General features: G+C 39.9%; 1 protein-coding gene across 1 annotated transcript in view; it reads left to right on the forward strand.

Moving 5' to 3' along the window:
- The window catches only part of GABRB3 (gamma-aminobutyric acid type A receptor subunit beta3), a 115,864-nt gene that overhangs the window by 88,466 nt on the left and 6,632 nt on the right, over positions 1-20,766 (forward strand). Inside the window, exons 7-8 of the mRNA XM_063149732.1 lie at positions 5,732-5,884; positions 11,629-11,873. Of these exons, the coding sequence (XP_063005802.1) occupies positions 5,732-5,884; positions 11,629-11,873 (398 nt within the window). The remainder of the gene's footprint in view (positions 1-5,731; positions 5,885-11,628; positions 11,874-20,766) is intronic.

A 20,766-nucleotide genomic window follows, 5' to 3' on the forward strand; every position in this document is an offset into this window, starting at 1 on the left:
GCAGCTCAGATACATAAAGTCAGCAGACACTTTTCAAGTTTCTTCTCAAGAGTTTTTTTTGCAGTCCTAGTAATTAGGGCCAGTTGCTACATTTTTTTGGAAAGTAAGTTAGGCATGTTTTTGGCTTTGAGGTTATTGAACTCTCAGGGGGAGATATTAGTTCTTTGAGCGCAATATCTCAGGGAACATTTCAGAGATTTCAGTCCTAGTGTGCTTTGATTGAATAAAACTAAAAGAAGACTTCAGAGTCATGCCATAAACAGCTTTTGGATTAGTTTTTTCCCCTATCCTTCAAGAGAAACTGTGCTGTATAATCTTGTGTAACTTAGGCAAAGGGAAAAAATCTGTTCCCATAGTTACTACTGAGAAGCAATCATAAGCTTGGGAAAACCCCCATCAATAATGGCAGAAATCTGGGTGGAGATGCAAGAATGCTGGAGGAACTGCATACTGTTGAAGTATAGAATGGAAGTTAAAATTTATGTTGCCAAAGTAGCAAAAAAAATGTATCTGAAAAAAGTATAAAATTCAGTATGGGCAAGCTCAAAATACAGCATCTGTGCAACTAATTATTCCTATCCAAATTAAGGATAGAGAATGCCAGGTTATGCCAGGGTTCTGTGTGTAGAAATATAGGCGTTGTTGATGTCAAACTGAACATGAGCCAATAAGATCTTTTTTGTGAGAAAAAGAAAAGAAACAAACAAAACCACAAATCTCATCATAAAAAGAAGTCCGATTTACTTTGTTAATGCTTAAGCTTTGTATTTTTGGTCAAGGGTAGCACTCTTGAAGAGTAATGGAGCAATAGAAAAGGGTTTATGGAAAATAAGTAAGTGTGAGTGAAAATCTAGCAAATGGCATACCTGAGATTAATGGACAAACAAGTATGGTCATGTAGTTAAAAAAAAAAAAAAAAGAGAACACTTGATTGGGAATTGGATAAAACCTTCAGGTGTCTAGAAAGTACCTGCAAAGCCATGTAGAATAGTCTGTTCCCTTTATTCATGATTTTTGAATTGCTATGAAGAAGAAATACCTGGTTTGACTGTCCTTTTCACACCAGCTGAAGGCTATACTGGATACCATAAGATATTTAAATGGCACTGGATGCACACATGTCGGTAACTGAATGAAGCCCACAGTCAAATGCTATCCAGTCAGTGCTGTCAGTGAAGCCTGAAGAGCTATTCAGCTCTTGAACACCTCTGTTTTCTCAAATGAATATTTTAAGACACTCCTCAGTTGCCTAAACATAACAATCTGCTGCTTCTTGAGCTGCTGTAGAAGATCCTGGTTAGCAGTTAGGCTGCTAATCTTACAACTTTGTGTTTTCAGTTCACCATCTACTGCTTCAGTGTTCATTGCTTAAGTAGTGTTCTGTTCTGCTCTTCTTTAGCCTATCTCATCTCAAATGGCTTTAGACACCTCAGTATAGAGAGTTAAATCACACCCTTAGAATCAGCTGGCTCTAGGTCTAGATCTCTGTGGTTTCCACTAACAGCTCATGCTCCATGCATGAGCAAATATCTGCATTCAAACACCTGAAATGTCGTGCTAAGTCTGTTACCTGAATCTGCCTCCTATATGTTTGTTATCCCAAAATGCTTGGATAGTGAACAGGAATGGGGATATGTAAAACACCACCTAAAAGCTTCAAGTCACATAGCAGTCAAAGCCATATTAGCAACCTGTTGGTAAGAGGAGGATAGTCTTAAAAGATTTGAAAATGAAATATTTGCTGTATTCTGAAAGATCAGTATGTAAAGTACATTTCCAATTAGCCAAAGAACCTTCCCAGAAGAACATGTTAAAAGAAAAATTCTGTAACTGACCAACTCTGTTATCTTGTTTCATACTTGGATAAAACAGCAAGAGACTAATTTAGCCTTGAAGCCAGATATTTCAGCTTGCTAGCTTTTAATGAAATTGGAACAGAAACAAGTAATCTCTTTTTATCAAGTGCCCAAAACTGTGAAAAAGGAACATTTGGGGCTCAAGTATTGATTAAGTATTTTTTTTCATACTTTCATTCCCAATACTGTTAGATTGAAATACTTCTGGAAAAATTCTGTTATTCCTGTAGTATTTAAATCAGCCCATATACATCAACCTGTTACATGAGAGGAAGGATAACAAGGCAAAACAAGGTTAAAAGGAAAAAAAAAAGAAGTTTTTTATGGAAATTTAACAGCTAGAATTTCCTGGCAATTAATCTCTAAATGTACTGAGCCTTAATTGACAAATCATTATGCAATCATAATCAGACAAGTAACAGTGTAATTGTTGAGCTTACCCAGAAGTCAACTTATATTAAATAAGTAATCCACAGAATGGATCGCTCTAGATAAATAAAGATCTGACTTACAGTCCTTGCTCCATGAAGGTTAGGATCCATCCTTTTCACAGAGCTTTAGCCATTCAGACAAAGAGGGAGAATTAACTACAGGAAATAAGGAGGGGTCCTACTTTCAATAGACTGACTCCTGTGGCCTGTTTGCTGGAGGTGAGATACTGCAGCAGAGATGGCAGGCTGGATGCAGGGTCAATAGATAGTTTTTGAAGACATAAGAGCAATTCAGTTGAAAGTAATATAAACTCTCACAGTCTCAGGGAGAGGTACCTAAAGGAGAACCCTGGCTATGTAGTATGATAAAAAATGAGACTACCCGTTCATGCTTCAATTTCAACCTGACCCTAACAAAGTCTATACTCTACTATATGTGTCAACTGCAGTAAGAAGGTGTAATGCCAGCAAGACTTTTGTTTATATTGCCAAGCAGCCTCACACCATCAAAATCTACCCTGAGACTTGCAGGGTCTGGATATATCTTGTTCTGATTTGTGGTGACTATAATTTCAGTGTCTACATTTGAGCTAGGTGTCTGAGTTGGTCAGAATAGAGTCCATGCAGTTGGTGGAGTCTGGAAACAAATTCAGAACATCTACAGGAGTCCATTTTAGGAGGTGGTGGATAATTCTCTAGGTTTCATTTGCTAGATTGACTGGATGAACTGGAGCTTACGTGTAAGCACAACCAAGCTCATGTGTAAGCAGCTCGAGGGAGTTGCTTAAGCAACTGCTGTTTGAGGGGGCACACAGCAGCCTTCATGTTATCCACGTGCTGATCAAAAGGATGTAGGGGGGTAAATCATATCCATCAGCTGTGTGCTGGTGTCTGAGAGATGTCACAGGGCATCTCAAAAGGATCAGGGCACCATCAGATTAGCAAGTGAATCTCTGTTGCAGTCAGCTCCAACTCTAGAGCAGGAAGACAGAAGGCACTGATAGCCCTGGCTCTAGACATGGTTCTTGGGATTCTAATTTCATAACAAAAACCTGTTGCTTTGAGCATATTTAGGTTGGTGTCTCTGGCCTTGAGGTCATCTCTCTGGGGAGTCCCCCTTTAAGGCCACATCTCACTAGTTTCAGTAATTACCTTACCTAATTAGACAGAAATGGTGCTGAGGTAATGGTCCATGGTCACAGGTGAAGCATTCAAGATAAATGTCTAAAGCTCACTCTGTTATATGGTTTGGGATTTCATTACTGAACATTACTAACATATGTGACACATTATTCCCCCCCCTGTTGATACACACCTCTTTCACCCACACCATTTTCTGTGCTTTATCAATGGTGAAGTTCTCTCTTCTTTCTCTGAATTTCCCCAGTGCATTCAGGGTCCTTGGCTCTGGAGCAAACCAAAAATTGACTTTGATTCAGTGATTCAGTTCTACTGAACTTTCTTGAATTAATCCTTCATGCTATTTAATCAAAGAATCAGTATTTCAGTTGTCACCTTTGTCAATAATATTCCACAGATATTCAGACCTGGACAGGGCTTTTGAAAAGTTTTATACACATTTATAGAGAATCCCTTTGAGTGGGTAGTGCATTATATGAAATAATTTTTCTCAGCAGAACTTTATAAAGATTTTTGTCTGATGCTCTACTCTTATTCCAGAAAGGTGATCAGGTCTGCTGCATTTTTAATGTGTTTCATGACAGCACAGTTTATATATTTCATTATGGTCTCCTGTTTTATTTATATAATCTGCAGACACAAGGCCACAGAAAGATTTTCATAAGAACCCAAATGAAAATGTTAAGCTTTGCAAAAAAAAAAAAAAAAAAAAAAAGCAGGGCTGGTTTCAATGAGAAAACTTGTCTTTTGAAAGGAAATAAAGGAAACATTGTTTCTCTGAAAATGAAGATGTTAAGCAAGCTGCAGTATAGATGTTTGCTTGCTGAAAATTGTGTCGACTGCTCCAGACAGCAGAAAACCTTGGTCTAATCAGGCTGAAATACATCCTTCTGATTCCACCAATATACTGCTATTGGTAAAACTAAAAAGCATTTCATTCTGAAAAAAATGCTACTGATTGAAGCAATCACGGAAACCAGAAACGCTTTTCCTGGCGATAGTTGTTCTGAGATTGTTTGATACAACAGTTAAGGATATTTGCACATGTTTGATATTACCTTGATGCTCCTGCTGCCTGGAAATGGTGTGGCATTTTTCTGTTGTATGACTCCAAGTGTAACAAACTATCAGGAATGTGATGGAGAAAAATCTGCAGTGTTCCCTTGCTTCTTTCCCTTTCTTTCTTAGGAAATCCATCATTCATGTCTGTATGGGCAAATATAGTTCCTTAAGCTCATATGCAAACACATGAATATAATTTTAAGGGAAGCTTTTAATTTTTCATTTTTTCTCTACACAGAATCTGTCATAGTTTTTACATATTTGCACTAGAATGGGTGGGAAGTGTTCTAATATCTGGTTGGGCTCTTGGTATGTGCTGAAATTTTTTTTAGGATGTTGACTAACTAAATCTTTTAGATGAGCTGTTAGAAGTATATCTAGGACTGGTAGTGCGAACACTGAAATCATGGAGCTAATGTGTGAATGACTACCTTTTTCTTATACAGCTGTACTCAGATTTAATCACTTTGCAGTTGGTGAAAAAAGTCACAATTATTTTTAACAGTTTGAGATTTCTAAATATATTCATCTGAATATATATATATATGTCTAAAATATATTCAGTAAGAATAGCACCAATAAATATGAAATTTGGTTGGTATTGAGGTTATTAATTCTTTCCATTCTTAATTTTTTCTGTTTGTAGCTGTTCATGAACTATATATATGCACACAAAATTCAATTTTTTTTTTGTTTAAAATATGTTTGGAAGAAAAATTTGGTCTGGTTATAATTGACATTAGAGGATTTAGTCTGAAGGCTTTTCCTGTAGTGGAATTCATTACAATTTATTTTTGACACCATAGGCTGCATGTTTCTCATAGTTCAGATGTAATTAAGAAGTTTCATCTCTTGAACAACTCCTCATTGTAAAGGAAAAAAATTATGCACATTACTTATTCTCTCAATATAAATTCTGTACAGAAAACTGTGTACTTGGATAAGCATTTTACTTGGACACCTAAGCAATTGTTTGTAAAAACTAACTGGTGCTCACCTATCTGTTCAATAGTCTAAAGTAATTCACTGTCTCTCTTTTTCTTCCCAAATACAAATTACTTGGCTATCATTGTATTTACTGCAATGTTTCTTTTAATACAGATGAGTAATACAGTGATGGTGTCATCCCTACTGTTCTGCAGATGTCATACTACCCCACAAAATGTGAAGAAACTGAAGGCAGCTATCTACAAGTGTCTTTCCTTCAGTATAAATAACATGTTTTCCTTTCTCTTTTCTCAGGTGCCTATCCAAGACTTTCACTGAGCTTCAGGTTGAAGAGAAATATTGGCTACTTTATTCTTCAAACCTATATGCCCTCCATACTAATTACCATTTTATCATGGGTGTCATTCTGGATCAATTATGATGCATCAGCAGCAAGAGTTGCCCTTGGTATGTGCTAAAAATGAGTGGGACATTAAAATGTCAGATTTAATGTAGCCTTCAGAGGTTGTTAAAAACTACAACATGATGTCAGTGTTTTGAAATTCCAAAATAATTTGCTTCAAAATCGTGTCATCCAGCATTGCCTCAAAAGTGATGTTTCCCCCTTCATGCAAGAGTGTAACCACTAAATCTCTGACATGAGCTGCTCATACAGGTCCCAGACTTGTTCTCATCAAGTTAATGCTGTTGTAATTTCATCTAGGAGACCAGCTCCACTGTCATACTTGAGCGTAGGCTTTAGTCCAGCTCAGTGTGGGAGGACAGATGTGGCTCCAAGCCTCCTCCTGAGGTCCTGGGTGCTTTAACTGACACTGGCAGAAAGAGCATACAGGGGCACATCAGCTATGGACCATGCCATGCCACCTACCCCTCAGAGTACATGGCGTGTTAAGTGCATGTTTATGACAGCTTAAAGTGTCATTTACCTCATGACAGAAAAGCATGGATTTGGCACAGGTATGCGATTCCTGCCCAAGGACTTTTCAGATCAAGGTATCCTTTAAATAAGGGAAAGTCACTAGAAAATTGTGAAGTTGACACGTTGGAGGGAAGGGATAACAAGCTTGAGAGGTGAACCTGCATGAATCCCATGAAGTTCAACAAGGCCAAGTGCAAGATCCTGTGTGTGGGTCAGGCAATCCCAAGCACAAGTGCAGGCTGGGTAGAGAATGGGTTGAGAAACAGCCCGGAGGAGGAGGACTTGGGGTATTGATTGCCAAGGAGCTCAACACGACCCAGCAATAAGCACTTGCAGTCCAGAAAGCCAACAGTGTCTGGGCTGCACCAAAACCAGTGTGGCCAGCAGGGTGAGGGGGTGATTCTTCTCCTTGACTGCTCTCATGACACCCCAGCTGGAATACTGAATCTGGGTTTGGGGTCCCCAACATAAGAAGGTCATGGACCTGTTGGAGTGAGTCCAGAGAAGGGTCATGAAGGTGATCTGGGACTGGAGCACCTCTCCTGTCAAGGCAGGCCAAGAGACTTGGTTTTGTTCAGCCTAAAGAAGAGAAGGCTCTAGGGTAACCTTACAGCACCTTCCAGTACCCTAAAGGGGCCTACAGGAGCACTGGAAAGGGGCTTCATACAAGGACATGTAGTGACAGGACAAGGAGGAATGGCTTCAAAATGACAGAGAATAGATTTAGATTAAGAGATTCTTGATTGCAAGGATGGTGAGGCACTGGAGCAGGTTGCCCATAGGAGTTGTGGATTCCCCATCCCTTGAAGTGTTGTAGGCCAAGTCAGATGTGTCTTCAAGCAACTTGAACTGCACATGGCAGCAAACTTAGATGGTGTTTAAGGTCCCTTCCAAGCCAAACAATTCTGTGATTCTGTCATAGTTTAGGGTTAGGATTAGGGTTAGGATATTCTCCAATTTAGTGGTCCTATTAAAACCACACTGCCTCTTGCTTCCCCCTGTCCCCCTTACCCCTGTCCCCCTTCCCCCTGTGAGGATGGCTGGAGAGAATTGGAGGCACAAAAGGCAAAGAGCCTAGGCTGAGGTAAGAACAATTTACTGGAAACAGCAATGAGACACAAAAAAAACCAGGATCAGAAACACACTAATAACAAAACCGTATAAAAGAGAGAGTGATTCACCAGCAAAAATGCTCACTGTGCAACTTGTGACTCAATGGTGGCCACCTTTGCCCCAACCTGAAGAGAAACCTTCCTCCCAGGAAAAGACTCCCTTCCCACAACCTCTGGCAATGAAGTGAGGTGATATAGAATAACCTTTGGGTCCTAGCCATGCCCCCTCCTGGCTACTGCAAAAATTAACCCTGTCCTGGCCAGAACCAGGACAGATTCTATGACAATAGAATGCTATTCTATGACAATAGCAAATATTTCATCCTTTACAGAAGCATACTCAGGGATAGCTATACCTAAGGAAGATTGAATTGGTCCATAAATCCTTACAAATACTTCTGCTTCTCATCTTGTCCCAAATTCTATCTTCAACCCTGTGCTTCTCAATTACACGTTCCTTGTCACTTCCCCATTACCCAAAACTTGTCACTAAGTCTGTGCTATCTACCTGCTGTATTATCTTATTTTCTTAAAACAGGAACATACTCCCTAGTTCCCTTATTTTTCTGTAATGTACCACAGCAAACCCAGACTCCAACCCGTGCCCCTGTGATTCCCTTTTTCCTTACCCCATGACTCCCAAGGTCCCACATACCAAAGCAGGCAGGGTAGCCACCTTTGTGCAACATATTATCCAGCATCTGAATTTGGGTAGATGGAGATACTGTAGATTAACTGCAGTTACTGTGCAGTAATTCTGCATATACTGTGGGTTAGCTGGTGCATATGGGCATGGCACAGTCTGGCATTACCACTCAGCAGTCAGGGCTTCTTTAGCAGCTTGTAGCTAAGTAGTAGCTTAATAGGAAGTGAGGCATAAAGCCCAAACACCTCTGATGTGTTTATAAATGAGCTACTGGTTAGCAGAGATCCACCCAGGTGGACCAAGTGAGGGCAGCACTCCAACCACAACCATCACCATTAGATAGATACTGGCCAGGACTGCAGAGAACAGATGGCTAGACAGAAGTTACCATAGCCAATGACATTCCATGTCGTTCTGTTACAGGTTAATGAGATTTTTCCTTGTTTAAGGAGCAAGACTGTCTCATGTGACCCATTTCTGTGTAGCACAAGTTCATCAAGTACTGTAAAACAAATATTAGAACAAAAATCAGAGAGTACAAGGCAAGCTCAGGAGACCAGATGTTCTATTTTCAATTGGTAAAAAGTCCTTTTGAGAGGACAAAAATCCATCTAATAGTTTCTTCTCAGAAAAGAATTAGTGCCTTGGTGATTATGTCAGTGATGTTTGTATAATAAAGTTCAGTATCACGGGTCTAATCCTATGTTCCTCTTTATACCCCCTCTTATTAGTCTTAAGCTGGTACCCCAGAATCACAGAAAATGGTGAGCTGAAATGTCCCACGAGCGACCCACAGGAGTCCAGCTCCTGTCCCTGCACAGGACCATCTCCAAGAGTCACACCATGGGCTCAAGAGGATTGTCCAAATGCTTCTTGAACCCTGTCAGGCTTGGTGCTGTGACCACTGCCCTGGGGAGCTGTTCCAGTGCCCAGCCACCCTCTGGGTGAACAGCCTTTTTCTAACATCCAACCTAAACCTCCCCTGACACAACTTGAGGCCATTCCCTTGGGTCCTGTCACTGGTCACAACAGAGAAGAGATCAGTTCCTGTCCCTCCTCTTCCCCTCATGAAGAAGCTGTAACTGCAATGAGGTCTCCAGGCTGAACAGACCAAGTGACTTAACTTGCTCCTCATACAGCTTCCCCTCACGACTTTTCACCATCCTCATTGCCCTCCACTGGACACCTTCTAATAGTTCAATATGTTTTTTATAGTGTGGTGCCCAAAACTGCACACAATATTCAAGGTGAGGCTGTCCCAGTGCAGAGAAGAGCAGGACAATTCCCTCCCTTGCCTCACTGGCCATGATGTGCCTGATGCCCCCCAGGACACGCTTGGCCCTCCTGGCTGCCAGGGCACTGCTGACTCATGTTCAGGCTGCCATCCACCAGGACCCCCAGCACTTTCTGCAGCACTGCTCTCCAGCCTTTTGTTCCCCAGTCTGTCTGTACATTGAGGTTTGCCCCATCCCAGGTGCAGAATCCAGCACTTCCCCTCATTGAATTCCACATGGTTGGTGATTGCCTGATTTGTCAAGGTCTCTCTGCAGGGCCTTCCTGCCCCCAGGGGAGGCAACAGCTGCTCCCTGTTATGTAGTGTCTGTGAACTTACATGGCATCCTAACGAAAACTGGTATAAAAGCTTAAAGGCAATATAGCACCTTTGGACCTATATGATTGGCTCTGAAAAACTCAGTACAAAGAAGGTATACCTGATTTCCTAAGTATTTTTTTCAAGGAAGCATTCCCTGTGCAATTCTTGGGACACAAACTTTTACTCAACCCCTGCAAGAAGCCTGTATTCTCTGTGAGCCTGATTCTATTAATTCACTTCCATGTTTTGCCCCTGTGCCTGTTCCCTTGCTGCGCTGAACCAAATAGTTGCCTCCAGAAGGTAGGTGCCAAGGTGAAGCCAAGGTGCAGAGCAAAGATCAGCTCATTCAGTGACTATGTGCTATGGACACTGCAGACAGATGGTGATATAGGGCTGATCTCAAGAGAAATACTCAAACCTATCAATTCTGCTCTCAACTTTTTGCTAGTTAGCCCTAGAAGTTCCTAAGTTCAGTGCTTTGAGTGAGGAGAAGAATAATCTCTGGAGTTCTCCCTTGTGGAAAGGACTATAAACGCAAGATTATTTTATTTTTTTTGTTTTAGGGGAGAGTCAGCTACTTCTCCTCCAGCTGTGCTTTAAAATAAATTATTGAGCTTCAGAAGGACATTTGGCCACAAGACTTCTGTATTTCCCTTTGGTTAATGATAGCTACCTTTCTATTCAGCGTGCCTCACCTTCTGGGTCACCAGACATCTGGCATCAATGCCCACTTGTTTCCCAGTTTAGAGGAAAAACTGAAAACTGCATGACACTAACCCACTAAATATCCAAAATATCTGTTACACAATCTCATAGGGTATTACTACAGTTCCCTGGAGTGTAACTGCTTACACTGATGGCTTGGTTTTGAGTTATATTGTCTTTATTTCTGTCTCTTCAGATAAAGGAAGCTGTGCTTTATTATATGGCAGCAATTTTATTTTGTCCTTTATTTTTGTTCTGCCTGTATTTTAGTGACAACATGTAAACTGATGGTATAATTATGGAATCAAAGAAAATAGTAATGGAGGAGAACTAATAGAATGACTTGCCTTGAAATGAGACTTATTCCACAAATCAGTGTTTTCAGAAACCTGTGATTTGCAATTCCCATAGAATTTCCAGCAGAGAAACAGATCCTGCAGTTTATTGTGAATTCAGGCAGACTGACAATAAATTTGCTTTTCTTTCCAGATTTTCGTAACAGTCCTCTGTAATATATTTCCAGGTGCTGTGTCCATCCTTAGATAAATACCTTGACATAAGGTTGATATAGATATTTTGTAGATATTTCATTGGCGTCCAGTTTGTTGCTATAAAAATACTGCTCTCCCTCCTTCTTCCTTCCAAAAATTCACATACCTATCTATCTCTCATTGCGCACCTCATTTGTTTCTATGTAACTAGCCTACTGCTGCAAATTAGTCATCTCAAATTCCAGTTATAGATTGTCCTTTCCTGAAATAGGTGAACTGCTCTAGAAAGGTACCTGTCTCTCCCCATCTACCACAGGGGCACCCTGCAGGACTGACATCAACAAACTGCCTGACTCTTAGAAAATTAAAACTGTGGGAGAAGTCTTTCACCATCTGTGTGAACACTGTTCTTGTTGCACATCAGTTTGGTCTCCATGGAAGAGATTTTCAATACAGCTACACTTGGCTTCCATGAATCTACGTTAACTCATGGCACTGGTGCCAGACCCCCTTATTGGCTGTTCCCCCCCACTCATAGGAAGGAAATAATTGCAACAGAATAATAATGTAACAAGTTTTAATTTTGCTCTTTTTTTGCAGTGATGTCACCTGCAAGGTGACAAATTTTTGTGCTTCTTCCCATTGACAAGCCATGTTTGCCAAGAAGGAAAATAAAACTGAAAGCTTGGAGTTGTAAAATATATGATCTTTTTTCTTTGTGTAGGAATTACGACTGTGCTGACTATGACAACAATCAACACTCACCTGCGAGAGACTTTGCCTAAAATTCCATATGTTAAAGCCATTGACATGTATCTCATGGGCTGCTTTGTGTTTGTCTTCTTGGCCTTACTTGAATACGCCTTTGTCAACTACATTTTCTTTGGAAAAGGCCCTCAAAGGCAGAAGAAACTTGCAGAAAAAACAACAAAGGCAAACAACGATCGCTCAAGGTTTGAAGGCAGCCGGGTAAGTTTCTTGAATTTATATATATTTTATTTTTACATTGCAAAGCCTATCAGTATGAAAGAACCCCAAAAAGAAACCATTTTTGGGGTGACAACCAACCACATCTTTTTGTGTACAAACTTGGCTATTTTCATTTTCAGGAACTGGCATAGAAGACTGTATGTAGGCATACAGATGTGGAAGGGAGTATGATCTGAATGACAAGTGTAAGAAGAAGACAGTGGGAAGGAAGTTAACTTGAAAATAAAGGCTCAGATCAACAAATGCATTTATTTGTCTAAATCAAATATAATCTAACTGTGATTTTAAGTACCTATGTACATTTCCCATGTAAGAGAATCCAGGATCTGAGCACACCTTTCACATCACTTCACTTAGAGAAGATGCATTTACCATGGGAGAGAACAGATAAAGAAGGATTAGTTCTGCCATGCTAATTAACTGGCCAGCATAGTTCAATGCTGTGTGTGGCATTGTCATCTGCTGCTGCTAAAAGCCAGCAGGAAAGTGTAAGTCCTAGAGAAACTTTCAGATTGGTTTCTGAAGCATGGTATTGGCATGGTATATGCTGATTATCCTCCAGCTTATTTCCTTGCCTGGAGTATTTCTTTATCCAGTGAATACCTCACTTTTTAATCTTTGGGAGGAAATGCAAGGTATTCAGCAGTGTCTGACATTAATAAGCCATGTCAGTTTGAATAGAATATCTTCCTTTTTTTTTTTTACCCAAAATGCTCCCAATGAGGCTTTTTCATTCAGTTCTATTGAGTAAGACTGGGGGTTTTTTTCTATCAGCTATAAATTAGAAGAATTCACAGTGACAGAACTACTACCTGTTTATCAAAACCAGTATCATCAAAGTAATTTCAGGCTATATTTGTTTATCCTAATGATTTTGTCTGCTATAGTAAATGTAATGCAGAACTACACCTAATTATCAGCACTCCTATATGTGAAACAATTCTGAACCAGTAAACATATTTTTTCCACTGTATTATGAAATCAGATTCTCATCACAGTTGGCAGCTCTACTTAGAACTAAGATACCAGGACAAAGAAATTCTCTTTACTGGAAAAATAAATAGTCATATTAATAAAAAAATACAGATGGGGAAATAAGAGTATCTATATTGAAGGCCATGGAGAAGATTTTAACTGCAAGCAGGTAATGCAGATGTATGCACTAAGGTTTAATGCTCCTGATGGAAACAATCTGGTGTATCTCATCCATTTAAGTGATTTACATAATTCAGTACAAGACTTGTTAATGGGTCCAATACTACCCCATGCCTGACAGTTCTTCTGTCTTGAGATCAATTTATCTATATTTTCAAAATATTCATAGTACCTTAACTAACGAAAATGTACATTTTTATACCCAGTTCATGCCATTTTTATATCCTGAATCTGTGCATACCATATAGCAATCTTTTTTTTTTTTCCTGGCTTTTGACTTACAACCTTTTCTTTTGTTTCTGAAGCATCCCAAGCAAATATAATGAACTGTTCTGCTTTTTCTGCTGGTTTAATGGCAACCGTGCATGAATGAAAAATTTCTTCACAGCAAGGGCTGTCAAACATTGGAAGAGGCTGCCCAGGGAAGTGGTTGAATCACTATCCCTGGAGATATTTAAAAGATGTTCAGATGTGGCACTTGGAGACATGGTTGTGGCGCAGTGGGGGTTGGTCTCTTCTCCCACGCAGCAAGTGACAGAATGAGAGGAAATGGCCTCAAGTTGCATTAGGAGAGGATTAGATTCTATATTAGGAAACATTTATTCACAGAAAAGGAAGTCAGGCACTGGAATCACCATCACTGGAAGAGTTCAAAATTCATGTGGATGTGGCATGTGGGGCATGGTTCTGGGTTAACAGATGAACTCAGTGACCTTAGGGGACTTCTTAACCAAAGAGATTCTATGATTCTTTCAAATAAGGATACAAATTCAGTATACCAGAGTTTAAAGAAGAGTGTTTTACTTTGTCCCTGGGAGTTCAAGGTGTGAAAGGGAACTCTGTATGCATTGTACAATCATATATACTCATATTTACTGTGAATATTTGCTGTTCAAATAACACAGGATAAATAATATGGTATGGTCCCTTTCTGTGTAGAAAACATTTTGTCCCCAGGCCACAACTGGGGAATTCAGCAGAGCTCTGTTTCAGTTTCTGAATTCAATGCCTTCAGAGAAGCAGTGCCAGCATGCAACAGAAACAGATAGAAATATTAGGTAGAGCTAATTGGATATCTTCCTTTGAAACAAAACATGGATAGAAGATTCACTGGATGTAGGATGTCAGATTTCTCATTTGAGAAACACTGGCAAATGTGAAGCATAGGAAACTGATCAGAACAGGCAAGATTTCAAGGATTCAAGATGGATGGATTTCAAGATGTGCATCTCAGGGAAAATACATCTAACAGATCTACTTTGGACAAGGTTTTCCATGGCTTCAAGATACCACAACCTTGAAGCAGGAAAATGTCTTCTCTTCTGGATCATGTCCGCCATTTACCATGCTGTACAGATACCATGGATGCAGCAGGACTGGAGTCATGCAAGAGTTCTTATCATACTTTCTATGGAAGACAGTACCTGAAAACTCTGCAACCTTGGTTCTCACCACTTCAGGGATAGTAAAGAGTGATTAACTTCCAGTCTCTCCTTCGGTGACTCTTGAAAATCATTGAATCTGATGGAAATAACAGTTGCTTGCTTCTTGCTTTAGAGTTGGGACTCCGGTGCTGGATGTTCTGGGACAGGCTCACGCAGTGTACCCCAATACTGCACAGTAAGGGAGGCTCATAGACACATAGGAAGATTACTTTTGCAAGTTCAATGAAATTAATAGTTTTGTGATTTTGCTGAGGCTTCAGTCTTCCATGGAGTGTAATTTCATTCAGAAAGGGATGGTTTCTAATTCTGGAAAATATTTCCAATCTCATGTGTTTTGGGGCTGAGCGACATTTTTAAAGAAAGGGAGAATGCCAAAAGCAGGCAGCCCACTTTGCACTTATCACCACTATTTCATGACTGTCAAATGTAAGCTGTGCTGGAGAGGAGATTGAAAAATGTTCAAATATAAAACTGGAAGAAGGCGTTATTATTAGTTTATTTCTGACTACTATTTTGGGTTGCTCTGTTGCTGTTTTGTTTCAGTAATTGAATTTGCTTGTTTATGAACCATGTGCATGTGCTCCCTGCCACTGATTAAGAATACTAGCTCAGGGCACTAGGAAAACAAAACAAAACAAAAAAAAAAAAACAAAACAAAAAACCAAACTGAGCCAAATAAAAAATAAATAATATTCTATTTATTGTCCACATCAGATGCTGTAACTTGTGGGTGTAGTGACAGAACAACTTAGTGCTGTATCAGGTCCAGCCAGAGTCAGGAGGAGCTGGTGGTGTGGTGGAAATCCCTTGTGTTGGGAGGCAGCACTAGCAGAGAGGGGGCAGCTCAGCACATTGCCTGGTGCTCAGGCCCTGAGTTCAAGCTTTTCTTTTATGATGTCCAAGACTGGCAGTGCTGCTGAGGCAGTGTCTTTCAGGCAAAGGGAACAAGAGAAGGCAATGAGCAAATTGCATGTTATTTCCACCCAGAAGTGTATTAGCCCATGAAAAACAGTAGAACCAGCTTGGACACTACTATTGTAGTCTATTTTTTACACATCAGGGAACTGAAATCAGGAGTGCAAGCTAGCAGGTTTGGTTAAAAACACTCCTCTTATAGTAGCAAAAGGGCTTTTCCTGCTCTTCCTATTGGACTGTAGAGCAAGGGAGGTTTTTAGTAAAAAAAATGTTCTAGACAACAAAATGCACAGATGTGGATATGTTGGATTTGTATGTGATAACTGCTTTGCAAAGCAGTAACTTCATGCTCAGTAAGTCTTCTTTATAATGAAAGCATTTGCATTGTCAGAGGTTATGGGTTTGAAAAGCCAAAACTGGCACAGCCACCGCCATTTTGGTGCTGCTGCTCTGGATGTGCCCCTCCAGTGCCAGGCCTTTGGGTACTTCTCTCTGAGTTATTCCTGAAATGCTGCCACTCAGGCTTGCTGTTGAGGAGGGCTCCACCAGTGGCTGCTGCTGAGCTGTCTCTTGGCTTCAATGCTCCCATTATGGCTTGCTGTCCAGCTCTGTCCATGTGTTGAAACCAGTGAGCCAAATAGCTCCAGGTGTAAGGGAAAGACGAGCTCTTGCAGCATAGAATTGGTACAGCCGGTGTCCTCAGGTTGCAGAGGTGACAAAGAAAAGCAGTGGGGAGAGAAAAACTCTGCTCTCTATTCTCCTGTGCAGAGCTGCTGAAGGTGGCATGATGGCTGAAGCACGTCTGACTAAATTGAATCTCTGGAAAAGGTTTCAGCAGATTCAGAGCTGGTGATGAGATGAAACCTGAGTGATCCTTTCTGAGTGACTCATCTGTGGATCCGCGGCTGACTACAGAGGAAATTTCACACTTAGCTGTCTCTTCTTTTGACTGCTTTTGCATCACATTTTATTTCAGATAATGCACTGTAAATAGTATTCCTCACTGAATTGTTCCAGCCTATTGCAGTAAACCATAGTTATTGAGACAAACACAGGATGCTGCTTTTTGTGTGTGTGTGTATAACCAATTTTCATATACATACTTGTTTGAGTTTGAAAACTCTCTTTTGAAGCCTTGATGCTCTGCTTCTTATATGAAGGCAAGCTCTAGGATCAAGGAAGAAATTAATTTTTATTTTCCCTAAAATATTTCTTCTGGTATGGTGTTGATACTTAAATTAAAGTCCTCTGATTGTAGAAAAACTGTCAGAAAAGAATAGGTGGTCTCTAAAGATGTTTCTTTTGAAAACTGATTGCCATTGTTACGAATCAATTCCATTTATCCTGTTTGTGTTGGCAGATTGAGGCTTCATTTTTATCTCTCAAAGTTTTCAGTTTTGCTGCATAAGTTGTTAATTTTAAATAGGGCTCAGATAAAGCCTAATTTATGGCTAAATCAGCATGAGAGAGCTTTAAGGCAATCCTGTTGTTACTTGTTGTTCGCTCTTGTGGTGGAGGCTACTTGTATAATCAGATGGTGAGCATGTGTTTTGGACATTGCTCCTTCTGGGCCAATCCTTCTGGACCTTCTGAGCTTGTGTGATATGTGTTAAAGTCCCCTGCTGAACACATTGCTTTTTGGTTCAAACTGTGGCAATTCACGTTTTCAGTTTGGTGGGACCAATAGTTCAGCCCCAGAGTATCAATCAGGAGGGTAACTATCACACAAGCTCATTCAAGCTTCAAACCCTCAATGGCTGTCAGACATGTGGGAAGAGCTTCCTCTGACAAGAATAATGCAATAACCCTTTATAAAAAGGCCCTTCTCATCAGGCAGTGTCTACATATATTTTTAGCTCTGGAGATTCCTGGCTCCAACCCCCGCTGTTGGCCAAGGCAGCTGCTTCCCACCAGGCATTGCTGAGAATAGAGGCTCAGGCCACTTACATCCACTTAGCAGTTTTGTTAATTGTAGCAGCCCTTCTCATAAGTGGGGTTTTATTGTGAAGATTAATATCTTGACTTCTGTAGAAGAATTATCACTCAGTTTAAATTGGAAAGTACCAGAATAGCAAAACTGGCAGTATTCTACTGTGTATCTTCATCTTTCCTGGATACTTGTTTCAGTGCTTTTTTTAACAGTGGGAGATTTTTATATCACCACTGTGATGAGTAGGTACCAAATTTTGAAATATATCTGTCAAGGGTGATAAGCACAGTTCTTGTGGGAAGAACACTCATCCTGTAGCTCATGGTGGGGACATTCACTGTGCACTGAGACTCATACATGTACAAGTTTTATTTTGCAACCATTTTGCACAAGTATGCATTGTGCAAATCCTGAGATGGTAAGAGGGATGTGCATAGGACATCTTAGAGGCTGTAATAATCCAGACAATGTGAAATACAGGGCAAAGGAGGACTATGCATTTGCTTCATTTTCTTCCTCCATTATATTATATCAAGGCTAATTGTAAAACTTCATTATTACTTGATAGACAGTGAAAATAATATGGAAGTTCCTAATTAGTTTGCTTCTTCATGCTTTCCCTGTTTTTCAAGGTCTTTCCATCTTCCCAGTTCTGCTGGTTATCCTGGGTTCATCTACTAAGCTAATATAACATAATGACCTCTTCCATTTTTTGATGCTTATTAATTAATATAAGCATATTTAAATAGGAGTGAGAGAAGTATCAATTTTTAGACTCAGAGAGAACACTCAACACTATAGTTTTTGTTTTGCCCGCAGTTTAAAATTATTTTTAAATATCCAAGGTATAATGTGGTCAATGTATTTAGCTTTAAGCACAGATTAAACTTTAAGCTTGATTGCATATTTTTCTACATCTTGGAAAGCCATTTATGCATAAGCAAAGAAGGTGAAAAGGCAGACACTGATCTCTCAGGTGATGAGTGACAGGACTCAAGGGAATGGCCTGAAGTTGTGTCAGAGGAGGTTCAGGTTGGATTTTAGAAAAATGTTCTTCTCCCAGAGGGTGGTTGGGCACTGGAACAGGCTCCCCAGGGCAGTGGTCACAGCACCAGCCCGACAGAATTCAAGGAATGTTTGGACAACACTCTCAGGCACATGGTGTGACTCTTGGGGATGCTGCTGTGCAGGGTCAGGAGTCAGACCAGATGATCCCTGTGGGTCACTTCCAACTCAGAATATTCTGTGATTCTGTATGTACTTAAATACTAATTTTGATGTAAAATAATGCAAGACTAACTACAGAGACAGAGCTTTTCATTATGTTATTTAAACCCCCTATTTGCATTTATATTGCTTCATATGATGGGAAGTGTTTACATGTATTTGAAAATTTGGGATTGATGAACAAGTAAACATACCTATGGGGTTTCAACAAAATGCTTTGTATTTTTGAGCAAAATTCTTCCTCTGAAAGACTTATGAGGAAAAAGAGATTTCATTGTAACATACTCTTTAAAATTTATGGAATATTAAACAGAGAACTAAATGAACTTGAAACAATTCAGACTCTACCTAATAATAAATCAAGGCTTGTGGTAGTTTTCTGGCCCTAGTAAAGTGCTTTCAAACTGGCTTTAAAGTTGAAGTTTTAAAAAAAATACTGGAGAAAGGTATTTAATAGCAGCTATTATATTTTGTTTTTTAAACAACAATAGCTAACATCTAAATGAGCCTGGGTGCTAGGCAGAATTAAGAAGTAGATTTAGGACTTCCCAGATATAACAGGACACCTGGAGCATATAATCCAAGTTGAGTCCACTGGTGACATGGTGTTCCTCCAAGAGCAAGAAGTAGGTTCTCTGTGAACGTTGTCTTAATTCTTCTCCTTCTGGCTTCAGTTAGGTGAGTCACAGTCATTTTTGGGTGATGACATTAGGCTGCTGGAGTATTTGAACTTTTCACTTGTACTGTAATATGTATAGCTCAGAAATGGTAACCCTTCAAAGGTGAATCTGCTTCTCAAAATGCACTTATGTGAGATTCAGTCACTTCACCCTGTTGCAGGAGATGTAGTTACTCAGAGGTGGGAGGGATAGAGTTTGATAAAAATTTATTCTGAAATAAGAGCACTGGTTTTGCGTATTTGTATCCATGCCCATTCAGCAGAGAATTAATTAATTATTTGGTATGCAGCTGTTTTCATCTGTTTTGATGAAATTACTGGGAAATACTCCAAGGAAACAACCAACCCTTGCTTGTTTTGGGGAAGAGATGTGAGAATCAAACATGGAGACCATAGTGTAGAAGTGGGAAGGAATGGCTTCAGTGGAGCCAAAGTGGGAGAAAGAAGGCTGCAGAAAGAATGGAAGCACAGGGCTGGCAGAGAAGTGAAGAAAGGGAAATACTCTGGTCAAAGAAGGATGGTAAGAATTGAGGGGAAATTGGCCAAGTACACAATGTCCTCTCTGATTTATAACAGCATTTGAGAGTAAAGCCTGATATTAGCATTTTGGGGAGAATTTCCAGTGCACAGAGTGACATTTTTGAGCCAGGTATTGTATTCTAAGGCTCATACAGAGTAAACCTAAATTTTATGAAAGACATTAGCCTTGTTGGTCATTCGTAGCCATAACTGCCTGTAATCCAGTGAGCTACTTTTCTTAATCTATACCTGGGGTAACATTTTCCCTGGAGCCTCTGAGCAACACCCGTGTTCACTCATGAAGGATTTTGCCTTCCTTGTATATTCAGGCAAGCATGAGGCAACTTGTACAGGTTACCCTGCCATTATTGGTTTGCTTCTTTATTTGTTGAGAGAGCTTGTGTACCTTTGTCAAAGTAATTTAAATCATTGCTTAAATGATTCCAAAGTCATGTTTATGTGCAAATACTTTCTAACATGCTGCATGCATTAAGTATTCATACTTTAGGACATCACCTTAAGATTGTCACAAAGTATTAGCTCTAATGTTGTCAACGGCTTAGGTGGTTTCTTCAAAACCTCTGAAGGAATCAATTTAAGAGAATGAATCTCAAGAGTATCTGTGGACCAGAGGCTGACTTAGCTTCTGAAGACCCCTTCTTCTCTCCATCTGCTCCTTCCTCTTATTTGACATGCAAGCCTGTTGCTCCATTAGCAAAGAGAAGAATTTCTAAAGTATGTTTCCAAATATGTTTCATTTGACATTTTGAGAAAAATATATACTATTATGCAGCTTCATAGGACATACTGATACCTTTAGAAAAATAATTTACACAATAGTTGCAACTTTCTTGACCACCTTTCTGATTTGATGCAGATGCATCTAGATGCAGTGACAAACAGTGAGAAGTTGACACATCAAAGGCAGAAGCTGTGTTAAGGTGGCATGTGAATTTGGCAGATAAGGTGAAGAAGGCTATGAAAGAAGGTGAAGAAGGTGCA

Source organism: Melospiza melodia, chromosome 2 (assembly GCF_035770615.1).
Source record: "Melospiza melodia melodia isolate bMelMel2 chromosome 2, bMelMel2.pri, whole genome shotgun sequence".
NCBI lineage: Eukaryota > Metazoa > Chordata > Aves > Passeriformes > Passerellidae > Melospiza > Melospiza melodia.